This window comes from Orycteropus afer, unplaced genomic scaffold, assembly GCF_000298275.1.
Source record: "Orycteropus afer afer isolate SDZICR_OR568_19922 unplaced genomic scaffold, OryAfe1.0 scaffold00003, whole genome shotgun sequence".
Lineage (NCBI taxonomy): Eukaryota > Metazoa > Chordata > Mammalia > Tubulidentata > Orycteropodidae > Orycteropus > Orycteropus afer.
In genome coordinates, this window is record NW_006921590.1 from 7,655,263 (window position 1) to 7,675,779 (window position 20,517).

The 20,517-nt window shown below is 36.7% G+C and overlaps 1 protein-coding gene across 1 annotated transcript in view; it reads left to right on the forward strand.

Annotated features, from left to right (window-relative positions):
- The window catches only part of NGLY1 (N-glycanase 1), a 136,373-nt gene that overhangs the window by 90,608 nt on the left and 25,248 nt on the right, over positions 1 to 20,517 (forward strand). The window contains exons 5-7 of the mRNA XM_007936347.2: positions 13,662 to 13,884; positions 15,794 to 15,915; positions 16,907 to 17,052. Of these exons, the coding sequence (XP_007934538.1) occupies positions 13,662 to 13,884; positions 15,794 to 15,915; positions 16,907 to 17,052 (491 nt within the window). The remainder of the gene's footprint in view (positions 1 to 13,661; positions 13,885 to 15,793; positions 15,916 to 16,906; positions 17,053 to 20,517) is intronic.

Here is a 20,517-nt window from a genome sequence, read left to right on the forward strand (position 1 = left end):
AAGTAGATTGCCCCATCTTCCTTTCAAGGAGTGGCTGGTGGGTTTGAACTGCAAGCCTTCTGGTTAGCAGTCAAGTGCCTTAGGCACTACACTACCAAAGCTCCCAGTGTAGTCAGTATTATTTGCCAGCACCATAATTCAAATGTATGAGTTCTTTTTCAGTATTCCTTATTCATTGTCTAGCTTTCACATGCATATGAGGTTATTGAAAATACATGGCTTGACTCAAGCATACCTCCATCAAAATCACCTTTGCTTTTTTTTTTAAACTTTAAAGAGATCTTTTTCAGCAGATTTGCCAAATGCATTATGTTTGATTTCTTGACTGCTGTTTCTATGGGTATTCATTGTAGATCTAAGTAAAATGAAATCTTTGACAACTTCGGTCTTTTCTCCATTTGTCATAATACTGCTTTTTGGTTCACTTGTGAGGATTTTTGTTCTCTTCATGCTGAGGTATAATCCATATTAAAGGTTGTAGTCTCTGATCTTCATTAGTAAGTGCTTCAGGTCCTCCTTGCTTTCAGCAAGCAAGGTTGTGTCATCTACATATCACAGGTTGTTAATGAATCTCCAATCATGATGCTGTATTCTTCTTCATATTTCTCTAGCTTCTTGGATTATTTGATCAGCATACAGACTGAATAAGTATGATGAATGAATACAACCCTGACACACACTTTTCCTGATTTTAAATCATGAAGTATCCCCTTGTTCTATCTATTGTCTCTTGGTCTATATACAGGTTTTGCATGAGCACAATTAAATGGTCTAGAATTCCCATTCTTTGCAATGTTATCCTTAGTTTGTTAGGACCCCCTAAGTCGTCATTTCTCACTCTCAAGCTAGTCCACATTCAACCTTTAGAAAATTGTCAAAATTCCCATTTAATTGGTCCTTCCAGTTTATGGCTCCAGTAGCTTCTGCTCCAGGTAAGCAGATCTTAGCTGAGCTACCTACTGTGTGTTTGACTGTTTCTCCAGATTTCAGGGTGGTGATTTGCCTTATAGGGTCAGTTCTGTCATGGGTCCAAGAAAAGACATTCATTGTCAGTTCAGCTTTTTATTTTAAAGGACAAGAATTACAACTTCCAAACTCTCTTTACATTATGGAGCTGAAACTGGAAATCTCTTGAAGGAGTTGTTTTACTATATGTCTCTTCCTTTTTTCACCACTTAACCACTTTTTGCATGGGTATTTTGCTACCCTTTTTATTTTGGTGGTTTTATCTGTATTTTAATATTGTGAAATTTAGTTGTATTTAATGATCTTGACTTTGAACTTTCAGGTACAGGTCTGTTAGGAGATCTTGAGACAATAAGTTATCTTCTTGACCTATTTTTTTGTTTTAGTTTGTAAAAATAAGGAATTTTATCAATAAGTGATTACTAAAGCTCTGTCCAGCTTCAGAGCACTGTGTTCCTATGATGTCTTACTTAAATGCCATATATTCTGCAGTTCTGTAAAGTAGCCCTTGCCTTAAGGAGTAGTTGAGCTGGGGAGGAGAATTAATATATACAGACAACTGAGTGTGAATCAGGGTCTAGCAAATGTAAGAAGCACAATTTAAAAATTGTTATGTTGCCAAATGAATAAATTACAGTGAGAAATATCTCAAAGACAGAATACTCCTATTTGTGTCTAGTACATTTTTCCTCTTTTGGCAGTTAATTACAAAATTGTTCAAGAAATACAGAATCCACAAAAAGGAGCATTAGTTATGTGAATAGTGTGGTAGTCCTGATGCATTTGTACAGCTATCCTCACAGTGGCGATGATCTTGGCAGTGTGCTAAGTGCTAAGAATCCTTCAAGTCCATTAGTTCCCATAAAGTCTGCTGGTGGTCCTGCTGACATCTGCTCCAACATTTTTTTTTCCACTCTAATTATAAATGTAATGCATGTTCTTTGTAAAAAATTTGGAAAATAAAGGGAAGCTAACCCAAGGAGGGGCTGCTGGAAGTCAGGTCTGACTCGACAGCACATAACAACAAACAACAACAAGCCATCATAATCCCATCAGATAGGAAGACTGCTTATAAGATTTGGGTATATATCATTTCAGACTTAAAAATATAAAAGGAGTATAATGGATTTTTAGTTAAAAGAAACAGGAAAGAACACATTAGGTTGTTGTTATTATGTGCCGTCAAGTCGGACCCTACTCATAGTGACACATCCTTGGATTTCCGAGACACTATCACTATGGAAGTAGATTGCCTAACCTTCCTTCTAAGGAGTAGCTGGTGGGTTTGAACCGCCAGCCTTCTGGTTAGCTGTCAAGCACTTTATGCACTATGCTATCAGAGCTCCCCACATTAGGTTGGTAGGAGGTTATTGTTAGAATCAGTTTAAAAAAAAAAAAAAGCTGAGGTTCTTTTTAAAGGCCATCAAGGGGTGAGTTGTATTTATAACCTAAGACGTGACAGGACTTACTGGGTCAGGGAACAGGAATTATTTTGAGTGTGGCGAACAACATTCATGGAGGCAGAAAAGTACAGGCCCTATTTGGGGAACAATGAGTAAAACAGTTTGGCTGCGGATAAGGGGGTATGTAAGGCAGAAGCAGAAAATCAGGTAGGGTGGGACATATTTTGGCTGACATTGAATTTCAGGCCAAGAAATGTATATTGAATTTATTTTTATGCTTTTAATTTTTCCATAAAGAATAAGAGGTAAAAAGAGCCAGGATATAACCAACAGAAAAGATTTAAAAAATCAGAAAATAAAGATGAAACCATTAGGAGAAAGGACGTATTTTAGTCATGAAGCTGTTGTTGTATTGTAACTGTGATAGAATATAAAGCAAAAATGTTACATAACCTTATTCACCAGAAAGGAGAAAATACGATTTCTCAGGGAAGTCAGGCATCCTTTATTACTTAATTCATCAAGGTTAACCATCCACACTTTAAACAAGTGAGTTCCATCAGAACTATGTTTAAGGAAAATTAATTCGGCAATATCTTGTAAGATGAAGGAGAATCAAGAGAGTGTGAAGAGAGATGAGTTAAAAACACAATAGTAATAGAGGAATGACGGAATAAGAGAGCAAACAACGGTATTGAGACTTCAAGGGAGAAGATTGATGTGCAAGACTTTTTGGAGTGATAGAATATACAGTATTTGCAGTTGATGGTAGGGGAGGAGGTTGATGTGATAAGTGTGTGCATAAGGAAGATGTCAGAGATGCCTTCCTACTTTTGCATCCAGGCAAGTAGAAAATTAGAAAAAGTCCATTATAACAGGCTTTCAAGGGAAATGAAGAGTATGATTTGAGGTACCTGCTAGATATCATCTAGATGAAGACCTCAAGCTTGCTTAAGAAGAGGTCAAGCCTTGAAATATACTTTAGGGTCACAGGTAAAGCCTTGCAAATATATGGGATTGCCAGGGTTGAAAAGATAAGGGGTGAGGAGAGACTGCAAAGGTTCTTGATAATAGGGTAGCACTAGCCACATGCGGGAATTTAAATTAGAAATTGAATTTTACCTCACACTTGTCACATTTCAAGTATCAATAACTATAAATAGCTAACAGGTACCCTGTTGGGCTGTGCAGATATGGATTTGGATTTATTTCCATCATTGTTAAAGTTCTTTTGAGTAGCATTGCTCAAGAGTCACCTATAGTAAAACATGGCAACAAGAAGAATCAGTGAAAGGAATATAGTAAAAATAAGTGGTGTAGCAGACATAATGAGTATATTAAGGTTTGGTTGGGCTATTACTAATAATAACTTTGTCCAGTGGCTTAGAGTTTATTTTCTCATAAAAGATATTATGGAGGTAGGCAGTCGACTTGGTAATGGTGACATCATCAGAGACCTAGGTACCTCTGTCTTTTGGCTGTGCCATATATGGTTTCCATCCTCTAGGTCACCTCATAGTCTAAGATAGCTGCTAAAGATACTATATCTGTAGACCAGACACAGGAAGAAGAAAGGGAGAAAAAACAAAAAAGTTGTACCTGTAAACTGAGCTCCCCCCTTTTTTTCCCAATGGAATAGCTTTTTTTGAAGTCTCTCAAAAGCTTAATCATTTGGCTTCTCTTCGCTACAGGGATGAGCTCTGATGGCACTGTGGTTAAAGCGTTGGCTGCTAACTAAAAAGTCGACGGTTCCAACCCACCAGCTGCTCTGCAGGAAAAGATGAAGCAGTCTGCTTCCACCTTGGAAACCCTACAGGGCAGTTCTTCTATGTTCTGTAGGGTCGCTGTGAGTTGGAATCAACTTGATGGTGGTAGATTTGCTTTGGTTTTTTGATTTAGCTGCAAGAGAGGCTAGGACCTGTAGTCCTTTACCTGGTGTGTTATTATCCCAAATCAGTTGCAGTTCTGTTAATAAGGAAGCAGTGTGTGGCCACTAGCAGTCTCTGTCCTAGTGATTATCTGGCACTGATCAGGTTAGTGGTTTTCTTTGATTCATTTTATGCAGTGGATTTTTTTTTTTTTCTCCTTCCCAGGAGAAATCTTATTCAGAGTATATAAAATAGGAAAAGTATTGTGGTTTGAATCAGACATGGGAACCTTCTATCTCTGCCCACTGAAGCACCTCCAGAGATAGGTAAGGCTCAGAGAAGCATAGTTTGATATCTCTGGTCTGGAAGACTGAAGCTTTGTCATAATTGAATGTTCCAAAAACAGGTAAACCACCTTTTTTGGATGAGGAAAAATCCTGTCATTTTGGAAAAATAATAACAAAATATACTTTGGCCTAGTAAATTAAATATGAAGACACAGAGTTGAGGAGGCAGAAATTGAGTCATAAAAGAGAAACAGTGGTGTGTTTAAGGATGAGACTACCTCTACAGATGTTTTTACCTGTTTTCTTCTCATTCCCTCTGTTTTGCACATTGATATTAGTGGTTTTCATAGAGTAGAGTTAGGGCCAAAACTTGTTAACTTTATTTTTGTCACTGAAAAGTGATTAGGAGTCTGTATTTATGTGGTATTTTTGAAGATGTTAAATTTAGAAATTTGAAGTCTTGGTTATATTTAAAAAGATACTCTATGCTGTAAATGTCATCTTCACAGATTTTACTATCAAAGTCAAACCTCCCTTTAACCCCTGTATCTCTGAGATGTCTGAGCTTCTATCCTATTACAGATAGGAATCCATGTTCATGTCTCTGTGCCATAACTAAGGATGTTGACTAACCAAGGAACACTCACCAACTCCCTCAGATGGGCCTTATTCTTAGTGGGATATTCATATTTCTAGCTAGAAACATGGTGATTTATACCTGGAGTACTTGTAGCATGGAAGTATAAGTATGCTGTGTTCTTTCCCTTCTTGATAGCAACTTCCATCTTGATAATGACTATTTGGTGAACAGTGTTATTTCTAAGTAGAATTTTGAAACTCATCCACTCTTTCATTTGGCAAATACTTACTGAGCACTTATTGTATACCAAGTACAGCTTTATGTGTTGAAGAAGATGCAGCAGTAAATTAGGGTCCTAGCTATCATGGGAAAAGACAGAGAAAACAACATACATATATATGTCAGGTAGGTATAAAAATCAGGAAAACACATCAAGATAATAGGGAGTGACTAGGAAGCATGCTGTTTTGTATAGCATTATTAGGAAGGGCCTGTGATAAGTGATGACTTCCATTTCAAGCAGAGGACTCTAACAACTACAAAGATTCCTGAGATGTGTGAGCATATTCAGATATGATAGGGAAGACATAGTGGCTATAGTGGAATGAATAAGATAGAAAGAGGTAGGTTGCATTGTCAGAGTTAGGTAAGGGGGTGTTTTAAATTCTGCTATAACACATTACCCCAGATTGGTGACTTAGAACAACAGATATTTATTCTCTCAAGTTCTAGAAGCCAGAACTCCAAAATCAGTTATCAGTGGGCTGAAATTAAGTTTCAAGGGCCCTGCTCCCCCCAGAGGCCCTGAAGGAGAATCGTTCCTTGCCTTTTCCAGCTTCTGGTTGCTGCCAGCATTCCTTGGCTTGAAGCCACATCTCTCTAATCTTCAAGGCCAGCATCTTTAGATCTCTCTCTGCTTCATCTTTGTGTGGAAGACCAGTTAAAGTGACTATTATTTAAGTTTATGTGCCAACCACTAAAGCCAATGGTGAAGAAATCAAACATTTTCATCAACTTCTGCAGTCTGAAATTCATCAAACATGTAATCAAGATGTATTGATAATTACTGATGATTGGAATGCAAAGGTTAGAAACAAAGAATACACATTGATAGTGGGAAAATATGGCCTTGGTGACAGAAATGATGCCAGAGAATTGATAAAATTTTGTGTGACCAACAACTTGTTCATTGCAAATACCTTTGGTAAACAATGTAAATGGCAACTATACAAGTTCACCTCTCCTGGTGGAGATCAAATGAACTACAAAAAACCAAACCAAACACACTGCTGTTGAGTCGGACCTGACTCATAGCGACCCCTTCTTGGGTTTCCAAGGTGGTATCACTACGGAAGTAGATTGCCCAACCTTCCTTCTGACGAGTGGCTGGTGGGTTTGAACCGCCAGCCTTCTGGTTAGCAGTCAGATGGCTTAAGTGTTAGGCCACCAGAGCTCCCTCATCTGTGGAAAAAGACAACAGAGTATTTCAGTATCATTAGTCAGAACAAGGCCAGAGGCCAACTGTGGAACAAAATACCAGTTGCTCATATGCAAGTTTAAGATGAAGCTGGAGAAAATTAAAACAAGCCCATGAAAGCCAAAATATGACCTTGAGTATATCCCACCTGAATTTAGAGACCATTGCAAGAATAGATTATATGCATTGCATGCCTGTGACCTAAGACCAGAGAAGTTATGAGATGACATCAAGGACATCATACATGAAGAAAACAAAAGGTCATTGAAAAAGATAGTAAAGAGAGAAAAGACCAAAATAGATGTCAGAATAGACTATGAAACTTGCTCTTGAAAGGCAAGTAGCTAAGGGGAATGAAAGAAATGATGAAGTAAAAGAGATGAGCAGAACATTTCAAAGGGCAGCACAAGAAGAGAAAATGAAGTATTAAGATGAAATGTGCAAAAACCTGGAGTTAAAAATCAAAAAGGAAGAACACGTTTGGTGTTTCTCAAGTTGAAAGAACTAAAAACATTCAAGTTTCAGGTTGCAATATTGAAAGATTAAAAAAAAAAAAAAAAACACTTCACTGCCGTCTAGTCAGATCTGATTCATAGCAACCCCTCCTTGGGTTTCCGAGGCAGTTATCTCTACAGAAGTAGATTGCCCAATCTTCCTTGAAGGATTATAGAGACAAAATATTGAACGATGCAAGAAGCATCAAAAGAAGATGGAGGGAATACAGAGTCACTGTACCAAAAAGAATTGGTTGACATTCAGCCATTACAAGAGTTAGCATATGATCAAGAACCAGTGGTACTGAAGGAAGAAGTCCAAGCTGCACTGAAACAATTGGTGCAAAACAAGGCTTCAGAAATTGACAGAATACCTATTGAGATGTTTCAATAAAAGGATGCAGTGCTGGAGGTGCTCATTCTCTTTGCCAAGAAATTTGGAAGACAGCAACTTGGCCATCTGGCTGGAAGAGATCCATATTTGTGCCCATTCCAAAGAAAGGTGATCCAGAAGAATACAGGAATTATCGAACAATATCATTAATATCACATACAAGTAAAATTTTGCTGAAGATAATTCAAAAACGATTGCAGCGGTATGTTGTTGTTGTTAGGTGTCATTGACTAGTCTCTGACTCACAGCAATTTAATGTACAACAGAACGAAACACTACCTGGTCCTGTGCCAGCCTCACAATCCCTGCTGTAACTGAGCCCATCATTGCAGCCACTTTGTCAGTCCATCTTGTTAAGGACCTTCCCCTTTTTCATTGACCCTTAACTTTACCAAGCATAATATCCTTCTCCAGGGAATGGTCCCTTCTGACAACATGACCTAAGTAGGTGAGGCGAAGTCTGGCCATTCTCACTTCCAAGGAGCATTCTGGCTGCACTTCTTCCAGGATAGATTTGTTCATCCTTTTAGCAGTCCATGATACTGTCAGTATTCTTCGCCAACACCACAACTCAAAAGCATCAACTCTTCTTCAGTCTTCCTTGTTCATTGTCTAGCTCTCAATGTATATGAGGCGATTGAAAATACCATGGCTTGGGTTAGGCGCACCTTAGTCTTCAAGAAGACATCTTTGCTCTTTAGCACTTGAAAGAGATCTTTTGCAGCAGATTTGCCCAGTACAGTATGCCATCTGATGTCTTGACTGCTGCTTCCATTGGTGTTGATTGTGGAAGTAATATGAAATCTTTAACAACTTCAGTCTTTCCTCCATTTATCATGATGTTTATTGGTCCAGTTTTGAGGATTTTTTATTTTATTTTTATTTATTTATTTACTTATATTGAGGTGTAGGAGCTCTGGTAGCATAGTGCCTAAGGCACTTGACTGCTAACCAGAAGGCTGGCGGTTCAAACCCACCAGCCCCTCCTCGGAAGGAAGGTTGCGCAATCTACTTCTGAAGTGATACTGCCTCGGCAACCCAAGGAGGGGTCGCTATGAGTCGGGTCTGACTTGACGGCAAACAACAACAATCCATACTGCAGATTGTACTCCAGTCTTCAGCAGTAAGTGCTTCAAGTCATCCTCACTTTCAACAAGCAAAGTTGTGTCATCTGCATATCACAGGTTGTTAATGAGTCTTCTTCTATGCTGATGCCGTGTTCTTCTTCTTATAGTCCAGCTTCTTGGATTTGCTCAGCATACAGATTGAGTAAGTATGGTGAAAGGATACAACCCTAATGCACACCCTTCCTGATTTTAAACCATGCAGTGTCCTCTTGTTTTGTTTGAATGACAGCCTCCTTGTCTTTTTACAGGTTCCTGATTAGTATAATTAAATGTTCTGGAATTCTCATTGTTCTCGATATTAGCCATAATTTGTTATGATTCACACAATCAAATTCTTTTGCATAGTCAATAAAACACAAGTAAACATCTTTTGGTATTCTTTGCTTTCCGCCACGATCCATCTGACATCAGCAACTATCTCCTGCTTTCCACCACAATCCATCTGACATCAGCAACTATCTCCCTCTTTCTACATCCTCTTCTGAATCCAGCTTGCATTTCTGGAAGTTCTCTGTCACTATACTGCTGCATGCATTTTTGAACTATCTTCAGTAAGATTTTACTTATGTGTGATAGTAAGGATATTTTTCAGTAATTTCCATGTTCTCTGGGATCACCTTTCTTTAGAATGGGTACAAATAACGATTTCTTCCAGTCAGTTGGCCAGGTTGCTGTCTTCCAAATCCCTTGGCATGGTGAGTACCTGTAGTGCAGTATCCATTTGTTGAAACGTCTTAATGGGTATTCCAATCAGTTCATGCAGCTCTGTTTTTTGCCACTTCCTTCAGTGTAGCTTCAACTTTTCCTTCATTACCTTTGGTTCTTGATCATATACCACCTCCTAAAATGGATGAACATCAACCAATTATTTTTGGTATAGTGACTCTGTGTATTCCTTCCATCTTCTTTTGATGTTTCCTGTATCATTCAATACAGTGCCCATAGAATCTTTCAGTGTAGTAATTCAAAGCTTAAAATTTTTCCTCAATTCTTTCAGTTTGAGAAATGCCAAGCATGCTTTTCTCTTTTGGTTTTCTACCTCCAGGTCTTTGTACATTTTATTATGCAGCAGTATATTGACAGAGAATTCCCAGAAGTTCAAGCTGGATTCAGAAGAGGATGTGGAGTGAGGGATATCATTGCTGATGTCAGATAGATCTGAACTGAAAGCAAAGAAAATCAAATGTCTACCTATGTTCTGTTGAGTATGCAAAGGCATTTGACTGTGTGGATAACTTTGAAAAGAATGTTCCAGTTCTTCCAGTGAAGAATTCCAAAACAATTGTGCTCTTGAGGAACCTGTACATACACAAAGAGGCAGTTGTTGGAACAGAACAGGGGAATACTGCATGGTTTGAAATCAGGAAAGGAATATGTCAGGGTTGTATCCTTTCACCATACTTATTCATTCTGTTATGCTGAGCAAATAATGTGAGAAGCTGAACAATATGGAGAAAAATACAGCATCAGGATTGGAGGAAGAGTCATTAATAGCCTCTTACATGCAGATGACACAGCCTTGCTTGCTGAAAGTTTGGAAGACTTGAAGCACTTACTGATGAAGATCAGAGACTACAGCCCACAGTATGAATTGTACCTCAACAGAAAACAGAAATCCTCACAACTGGACCAATAAACAACAACATGATGAATCGAGAATATATTGATATTGTGAAGGATTTCATTTTACTTGGATCCATGATCAACACCCATGGAAGCAGCAGTCAAGAAATCAGACATATTACATTAGACAAATCTGCTACAAAAGCTGTTTTAATGTGTTAAAAAGCAAAGATAGCACTTTGAAGACTAAAGTGCAGCTGACCCAAGTCATGATATTTTCAGTAGCTTCATATGCATGTGAAAGCTGGACAATGAATAAGAAAGACAGCAGAAGAATTGATGCATTTGAATTAGGGTGTTGGTGAAGACTGTTGACTGTACCATGGACTGCTAATAGAGCGAACAAACCTGACTTGGAGGAAGTGCAGATGGAATAATTCTTAGAAGTGAGAATGGCCAGACTTCTTCTCTTGTTCTTTAATCATGTTGTCAGTAGAGACCAGTCCATGGAGAAAGATATCATGCTTGTTAAAGTAGAAGGTCAGCAAAAAAGGGGAAAGGTCAGCAAAAAAGGGGAAGATCCTCGATGAGATGGATTGACACAGTGGCTGCAGTGATGGGCTCATACATGACAAGATTGTCAAGATGGCACAGGACCGGCATTGTTTCATTCAGTTGTGCATAGCATCGCCAAGAGTTGAAACTGACTCTACGGCACCTAACAACAAATATATCTTACAAATCTTTTGACTTCTTCATAATGACCTACAGTTTGCATGTACTATTACACAGTTTCCTGTTGTTAAACATTGACATTTTTACTGTTTTCTCTGTCCTAAACACTGTTGAGATAAACATTCTTGCAAACCATGCCTCCTGGTAGAAATGAGCCAGAATTTTCTCTGAGCAAGATACCAAGTGTCAAGGGTATGTGACATTTTTACACTTCAGTGGATCCTACCAAATTGTCTTCCAGTTTATACAAAAAGAGTATTTTTCCCCTTAATGAAATTATTGGCTTTTCAATGGAGTTTATGAATTTTCCCAGTGGAATTTTTAATATTCTACCTTTTTGTAGAAGTTCTTTATATATTTTGGATATTTATCTTTTCTTTATTAAGTAAATTACCTTTTTTTCCCCCTCCCAATATTCCTCATTTAATTTTGTTTATCCTATCTTTTAAGGAACATGAGTGGTACGATGGTTAAGCACTCGGTTGCTAACCAGAATGTTGGTGGTTCGAACCCACCAATGGCTCCACAGGAGAAAAGGCTGACGATGTGTTACTGTAAAGTTTACAGCCTAGGAAACCCTATGGGGCAGTTTTACTGTGTTAGATAGGGTCAGTATGAGTCAGAATTGACTGAACAGCACATACCCACCTATCTTTTAAATTTTAAATTAAATTTTAAAGTTTAATATAATAAAATTGCATTTTTCCATTGTTGGTTTTGCAATTTGCCTCAAACTTAAGAAGCTCTTCCCTACACCAGAGTCATTAACGTAGTCTCCTGTTTGGTCTTCTACTCCTTTTATAGAATTCCATATTTATTTATTTATTTAAATACTGTTTTAATGAATGCTTTTAATCTAATTGTATTTGGATAGTGTTTTGTCCCAGTATCATTTATTGAATACTCCATCTTCTTCGAACTGATTCGAAATGTTAAATTGAATACTATTCCTACTTGGACCTATCTGTCTTTCAGAACTTTCCTTTGTTTCATTGATATATTTGTCTATTCACCAATATTACAATATTTTGATTAGTGGAATTTTGTAATTCTTTTAATATGTGGTAAAGTGATATGCCTTACAGTTCTGATTCAAATTTGTCTTACCAGTTTTATACATTTTTTCTTCCATATGTGTTCTGTAACTGTTGTTGTTGTTGTTATGTGCCGTCGAGTCAGACCTGACTCATAGCGACCCGTCCTTGGGTTTCCGAGGCAGTATCACTATGGAAGTAGGATTGCCCAACCTTCCTTCCGAGGAGTGGCTGGTGGGTTTGAACTGCCAGCCTTCTGGTTAGCAGTCAAGTGCCTTAGCCACTATGCTACCAGAGCTCCCGTTCTGTAACTAGCTTATCCAATTTTATGAAAAATTACTCTGTAATTTTAACTGGGATTGCATTCATTTATACATTAAATTTGTGGAGAATTGACATCTTTAGAGTATTGAGTTTTCCAATCAAGGAACATTATGTATATCTACTGTTATTTCTGTTGTTTTTTTTTTTCACGTTCTCTGTAAAGTTTTTTTTCCTATAGTTTTTATAATTTTGAAATATATCAAATATTAAGTTTGAATAATAGACGAGAATGTATGAGACATTTATAATCAACATCAAATTTAGATAGATCCTGACATTATGACATATGTTTTTTTCATATGTGTTTTATTATTACTTTTTAATTCCTCTTTTCTTCACTTCTTCCCCATAAATTACCACAGTCTTGAATATCGTCAAGAAGCATCTTTTTATTTGATAAAATGAACATAATGCTACTATTCTGCTTACTTGTTAGTGTTGATATATATATAGTATAGACATGGTTGTGGATCAATGGGAGCTCTGGTAGCATAGTGCCTAAGGCACTTGACTGCTAACCAGAAGGCTGGCGGTTCAAACCCATCAGCCACTCCTCGGAAGGAAGTTTGGGCACTCCTACTTCCGTAGTGATACTGCCTCGGAAACCCAAGAGGGGTCGCTATGAGTCGGGGCCGACTCGACAGCAAATAACAACAACAACAACAAATGTTTTAGCATCAGTATTCATGTCTGGATTATGTTGTACAGTTGAAGTACTGATAGAAAACTAATAGAATGTTTAAAAGAGTATCTGGTATTTTGTGATTTCTGTAAACTCTGGTGGTATTGTGAGTAAGGCATTTGTCTTCTAATCAGAAGGTTGGCGGTTCAAACCCACCAGCTGCTTTGCAGGAGGTAGATGAGGCAATCTACTTCCATAAAGATTGACGGCCTTAGAAATGCTATGGGGGTCACTGTGTGTTAGAATTGACTAGATGGCAGTGGATTTGGTTTGTTTTGGGGCGATCTATGATTGTATGGTTGTTTTTGTGTTTACTTGTGTATACATCCAATAGTAGTTTACTAGAATCATTTTTAAACATTTAGAATACTGCGACTTTTTTCCTACCCTCCTGTGTACTTCAGGATCATTTCCAAACTGATCATAGTGTCCTGAGAGGTCATTATGTTCAGCTCACATATTAATGCATGATACTGGTTAGAAGATACAAGTATTATCTTAAATGTACAATTAAAAATAAATGTCATTGTATTTCATCTTGGCTTAAAATATACCTATAGTTTGTTCTTGCATCTTATTTGGAAAAACCTTTTAGATAATCTTACATTTTCATGTATTTCAGCCTTACACTTGAGAATACTGTATGTGTGGCTATTTTGCTACTGTAATAGTGACTATTAGATTTTTTCAGCTTTAGATCTTACTCTGTTCTGTTTTAACTTCTCAGGTACTATTATCAATGATGAGGATTTTCTTTTGCTGGAGCTTTTGCATTGGTTTAAGGAAGAATTTTTTCAGTGGGTGAATAACATTTTGTGCAGCAAATGTGGTGGCCAGACTAGGTCTAGAGGTGACTTATTGTCCCCCAATGATGATGAGCTGAAGTGGGGTGCAAACAGAGTAGAAGATCATTACTGTGAGGCGTGCCAGTTCAGCAATCGATTCCCAAGGTGGGTACACACTGGACAATAAATTCATAGTATTCTTTAATTAAAAGTTAGAAGTGAATTTTTCTTTTTTGTTAAATGAACTTTTTATCTTCATTTTAAGTATTAGAAGTAGATTCCTCTGGAACAAGAACTGGCAAACTTTGAGCTGTTGATTAAATCCAGCCCATCACCTGTGTTTGTAAATAAAGTTTTATTGGAACACAGACATGCTGATTCATTCACATATTGTCTTGTTTCCACGCTACAATGGCAGAATTGAAGACTGGTAACAAAGAGCAGGGTTACCTACAAAATTTAAAACAGCTTTTAGATTTTAAAAAATCTATCCTTTTACGAGAAAAGTTGGTTGACTCCTACTCTAGAGTGTGGAGCACATTCTACTCTGACACACCTGGGGTCTCCATGAGTCAGAATTGACTTCATGGCAGCCTGTTTACTCTGGAACATAAACTGAATGTTAATTATGTTGTTGTTGTGTGCCATCGAGTTGACTCCAACTCACAGTAACCCTATAGGACAGAATAGAACTGGCCATAGGATTTCTTAGGTTGAAATTTTTCCTGCAGAGCCACTGGTAGGTTTGAACCACTGACCTTTTGGTTAGCAGCTGATCACGTAATTATTGTGCCATCAGGGCACTTGAGTATTGCCATGGCAAATTTAATACTATAAATCTTTTATTTTTCTTTTAATACATAACTTTTAACCTTCAATATCAATAATTCTGGTAACATTATGATTATCATTGTGATGATAATTAAGTACTGTACTTAAAGAAAATTCACCAGATGTAAAAGTGTAATATGGTATGGTCATATTATTTTATTATAAAGGCAAAAGTTGGTTTTAATTAGGTGCTTCTTTCACCTATCCTTGCCTATACTCATCTCTAAAACTTTGTTTTCCATATCTCTCAAATTTAAACCCAGAAAACTGAGCCTTCTTAATTAACTTTTCTCATCTTAATTTTACAGACCTCTTACATGATTTTCTTATATTGGGAATATCTGTAAAGTTTGCTTGTATAATTAGGAAAGAAAAGATACTAGCTTTTTGAAATACCAGATTTTGGGGGGTATAAGGATTCAGTTCTGTTCCTAACTAAGAACTAGCCCTAGGATATTCAGGAGTTAGGATAGACAGAAATCTAAGGTCCAATAGTCAACTAAAGTTAGTGTAAGTTATAATTAGAGTAACTTTTTCTAAAAAAATTGTTAAGGTATATTTCAAAAAATAACTTCCAAATTAGCCAATACCTTTAAGTAGGTATAAAGAATAAAACTTCAATCAAAATGATCATTAGAAAGAATGAATAGCATTTTAAGTAAAACTGAGTTAAATTAAGCTAAAATCTATATTAAGTAGTTTGTTAAAGTTGTTTATTTAAAAATATAAGTAGCTGATTATATAATTGCTAAAATAACTGCTAAAGCAGATTTCCTTGACCATCTCTGCCTTTCTGGATCTTATCTGTCTTTCAAGGACCAGTTCAAATTCTCTTTCCCCAAATATTTTCCCATATACTAAATCTGACCTATTGGATGGTTTTATTAAAGTTATTTGTGTTAATTCCATCTCTGTCTTAGGACAGTAAACCTTCAAAGGCAGGACCACTCTCTAATTTATCTTTTGCCACTAAAAATCCTAGCACAATGCCTTATGTATCCTAGGCTCTTTCAAAACCAAACTTAACTGCCGTTGAGTCAGGTCCGACTCATAGTGACCCCTTCTTGGGTTTCCAAGGCGGTATCACTATGGAAGTAGATTGCCCAATCTTCCTTCTTTAATCCGTGTTTATTGAATGAATAAGAATATTAAGAAATATCACTAGTCAACATAAAGGTAATATAAACTTTTTTAAAAATTCTTGATTTTAATAATGAATCAACTCTTTTTTTTTTTAAACCAGGTATAATAATCCTGAGAAACTGTTGGAAACAAGGTGTGGACGATGTGGCGAATGGGCCAATTGTTTTACTCTGTGTTGCAGAGCTTTAGGGTTTGAAGCTCGCTATGTTTGGGATTACACAGGTACAGAGCGTGGTATAAGCAGAGAATAATAGGGTTGCACAGTGACAGATTTGGGTTTATAATCTGACCTCTTATCATTTTGTGTCTGTTATATTCCAGCCTTGTCAGTCTGAGCTTCTGCTTGTGTCACCAATAATAATATCTCACAGGTTTTTTGTGGGTGTCATAAGATTTCTATAATATTACCTAGCTTTTTGCTTGGTACTGTGTACAATAAACGTTCTTTTATTAACAGTTTATCACAACATTGATAGTAATTGATAACTATTTCTATATGGATAAGAACATGTGTAATAATGTGTTACAGATATCTCTTTTTGTAGGAATTACTATAGAGATTTAGTAACTTTATATATTAATATATAAAAATAATATAGTAAAAGCCACGTTAAATTAATATTATCCTTATTTTGAACTGATTCATGTCATCTACATGTTAAAAAGTTATTTTCCTTTTTCTTAGAGTTTTATGTTTCTCTTGTGTTTTTATAGACTCAAAACCTTCACTTAGTAATTACTGTTCTATTACAATCAAATACAGAACATTAATAACCAGAAATTCTCTGTTAGACCTCCTGTTTGTTCTGAATCTTAAAGGGGATTTCCAAAGTACCATTCTCCTTTGCATTGGCAAACAGAGTTCAGTATTTTTTAAGTTGTTCAGTGTGTTCAACACCTTTGGAGTTAAGGCACACATTATTTTTAATTAAATCCTAAACTGACTGCATTAGAAGAAATATCCAGAAATGAAGTGGGTTCATTTTCTAGAATTTTAAGAAATAGAAATTTTGAAATGCAAGTGTTACAGATTCTACAGTCTTGTCTCCCACAAAATGTTCAGTCTAAGCTAAAATGTGGCATGTTCAAAATTACTTCATTAGGTGATTCTGACCTTTACAACTTATATAGTTACTGAAATCATTTTGGTTTTATAAACTTAATTCTTCTTTGTTTTTTCTTCCTATTGCTTTCTTGTCTCTGACTTGAGTAGATCATGTCTGGACGGAAGTCTATTCTCCTTCTCAGCAGCGGTGGTTGCACTGTGATGCGTGTGAAGATGTCTGTGACAAACCACTCCTTTATGAAGTTGGATGGGGAAAGAAAATCTCCTATGTGATAGCATTTTCTAAAGACGAGGTAGGAGATAGAGAAAAAAAAATTCCCAAGAAAAAAATACACAGTTTTTGCTTTCTTTTATTTTGACAGCTTTATGGAAGTATAATTGACAGATAATAACTTGCATATATTTAAAGTGGATAATTTAATAAGTTTTGACATTTTTATATACTCATGAAGTCACCACAGTTATGATAGTGAACATTTTCATTTTTCCCAGAGGTTTCCTTGTGTTCCTTTCTTACCCCTTTTTGCTGCCATTTGCCTGGCAACCATGGATCTGCTTTCTGTCACTATAAATTAATTTTAATCTCTAGGGTTTTATATAAATGAAATCTTACAATATATAATCTTTGGTATAGGGGATTCTGGTTTCTTTCACTGAGCATAATTATTTTCAGATTAATCAGTATGTTTGCATGTATCAATAATGTGTTATTCCTTTTTATTGCTGAGTAATATTCCACTGTATGGATTGTTGTTGTTGTTGTTGTTATGTGACGTCGAGTCGGCCCCGACTCATAGCGACCCCTCCTTGGGTTTCCGAGGCAGTATCACTACGGAAGTAGGATTGCCCAATCTTCCTTCCGAGGAGTGGCTGGTGGGTTTGAACCGCCAGCCATCTGGTTAGCATCAGACTGTGGTTAATTTATCTGCTCACCTATTGAGGAATAGACATTTAACAACAACATAGTTTTTTACTCTTTCAAATAAAGCTGCTATAAACATTCTTGTGCAAGTCATTATATGAGCATAAATTTTCTTTTCAGTAAATGCTTAGGAGTAGAATGGCTAGGTCACGTGGTGTGTGTATGTATAACTTTTTAAGAAGTGCAAAATTGTTTTCCAAAGTGATTATGCCATTGTATTTTTTCACCAGTAGTATATAAGAGTTCTCAGTTTCTCTGTATCCTTGCTAATACTTAATAAATTCAGACTTTTTAATTTTAGCCAATCTAATAGGTGTGTTATGGTATGTTATTGTGGTTTTCATTTGCATTTCTCTAATAATAAATTACTAATACTATAATGAAATGTGCTAAGACCTGAAAATAGAAAAACAAAAGGGAAAAACACTCAGCATTTCTCAGATTTTAAGAACTGAAGAAAAAATTCAAACCTCAAGTTACAGTATTGAAACATTCTATGGGTAAGATATTGAATGATGCAGAGGCATCCAAAGAAAATGGAAGAAATACACAGTCACTGTATCAAAAAGAATTGTCATTATTCAACCATTTCAGGAGGTGTAGAATATGATAAAGAACCAGTGATATGGAAGGAAGACGTTGAAGCTGCACTGAAGAAATTGGTGAAAAACAATGCTCCAGGAATTGACAGAATACCCATTGAGATGTTTCAGTAAATGGATGCAGCACTGGAATTGCTCAATTGCTTAATGCCAGGAAATTTGGAAAATAACTACCTGGCCAACTGACTGAAAGGGAACCATATTTTGCCCATGCCAAAGAAATGTGATCCAACAGAAAGATAAAATTATCAAATCATATCATTAGTATCACATTCAAATAAAATTTTGCTGAAGATAATTAAAAAATGGTTGCAGCAGTATATTGAAGGGAACTGCCAGAAATTCAAACTGGATTCAGAAAATGGCATGGAATGAGAGATAACATTGCTGATATCAGATGGATCTTAGCTGAAAACAAATACCAGAAGGATGTTTATTTGTGCTGTATTGACTGTGCAGAAGCATTTGGCTGTGTGGTTCATAACAAATTATGGATAACATTGCAGAGAATGGGATTTCCAGAGCACTTAATTGAACTCATGAGGAACCTGTGCATAGAACAAGAGGCAGTCATTGAAACCAAATAAGGGGATACTGCATGGTTTAAAATCAGGAAAGGTGTGTGTCAGGGTTGTATCCTTTTAGCATACTTATTGAGTATAATGAGCTAATCAAGAATCTGTAAGAATATGGCATCAGGATTAAAGGAAAACTCATTAACAACCTGGAATATGCAAGTTACACAGCTTTGTTTGCTGAAAGGTGGAGATGACTTACTTTCATCAGCACTTACTGATGAAAATCAAAGACTGTAGCCTTCAGTATTGATTATACCTCAGCATAAAGAAAACAGAAATCCTCACAACTGGACCAATAAGCAGCATCATGATATATTGAGAAAAGATTGAAGTTGTTAGGATTTTATTTCATTTGGATCCACAATCAACAACCATGGAAGCACCAGTTAAGAAGTCAGATGATGTATTGCATTGGGCAGATCTGCTGTAAAAGACTTCTGTAAAGTGTTAAAGAGGAGCTCTGGTAGCATAGTGGCTAAGACACTTGCCTGCTAACCAGACGGCTGGCGGTTCAAACCCACCAGCCACTCCTCAGAAGGAAGGTTGGGCAATCCTACTTCCGTAGTGATACTGCCTTGGAAACCCAAGGAGGGGTCGCTATGAGTCAGGGCCGACTCGACAGCACATAACAACAACAACAACAAAGTGTTAAAGAGCAAAGATGTCACTTTGAATACTAAGGTATGCCTGACCCGAGCCATGGTATTTTCAGTCCCCTCATATGCATGGAAAACTGGACAATGAATAAGGAAGACTGAAGAAGAATTTATGCATTTGAACTGTGGTATAGGTGAAGAATACTGAAAATAGAATGGACTGCCAGAAAGAAGAACAAATATAATCTGTCTTGGAAGAAGTACAGCCAGAATACTACTTACAAGTGAGATTTGCCAGACTTTGTCTCTCATACTTTGGTCATATTGTTAGAGGGGACCAGGCCCTGGAAAAGGATATCATGCTTGATAAATAGAGGGTCATTGAAAAAGGGGAAGACCCTCAACGAGATGGATCCATACAGTGGCTACAACGTGGGTTCAAGCATAGCAAGGATTTTGAGGATGGCACAAGACTGGGCAGTGTTTTGTTCTGTTATACATGGGGTTGCTATGATTTGGAGCTGACTTGAAAGCACCTAACAACAACAATACTGAATTATAATGAACATCTTTTTATGTGCCTATTTGCCATCAATATGCACTCTTTACCAGTTTTCTTTTATTTTAATTGGGTTGGTGGTTTTCTTAGTATTGACTTTTCAGAGTTATTTACATCTTCTTGATGAAAGTCCTTTATCAAGAATATGCCTTACAGAGGTTTTCTTCCTCTCTGTGGCTTGTCCTTTCAGTCTCTTGGCAGTGACTTTTGAAGAGAAATTGTAAATTTTCATGAACTCCACTTTATCATTCTTTCTTTTATAGATAGTACTTTTTGATGTATCTAATAAATCTTTGTTTAGCTAAAGGTCACAAAAATTGTGCCCTATGTTTACCTTTAAAACTTTTATAATTTTAGGTTTATGACATGAGTTTTGAGGCTGAGCCTCTGGTGTTTAAAACCCAGCGAGATGCACCTGGTGCATAGGTAACAGTCAGTTTATAGACTGAGACACACTAGGAAGAAGGAAGAGACCATCCACTTCTGAAAGAATTGGCCAGG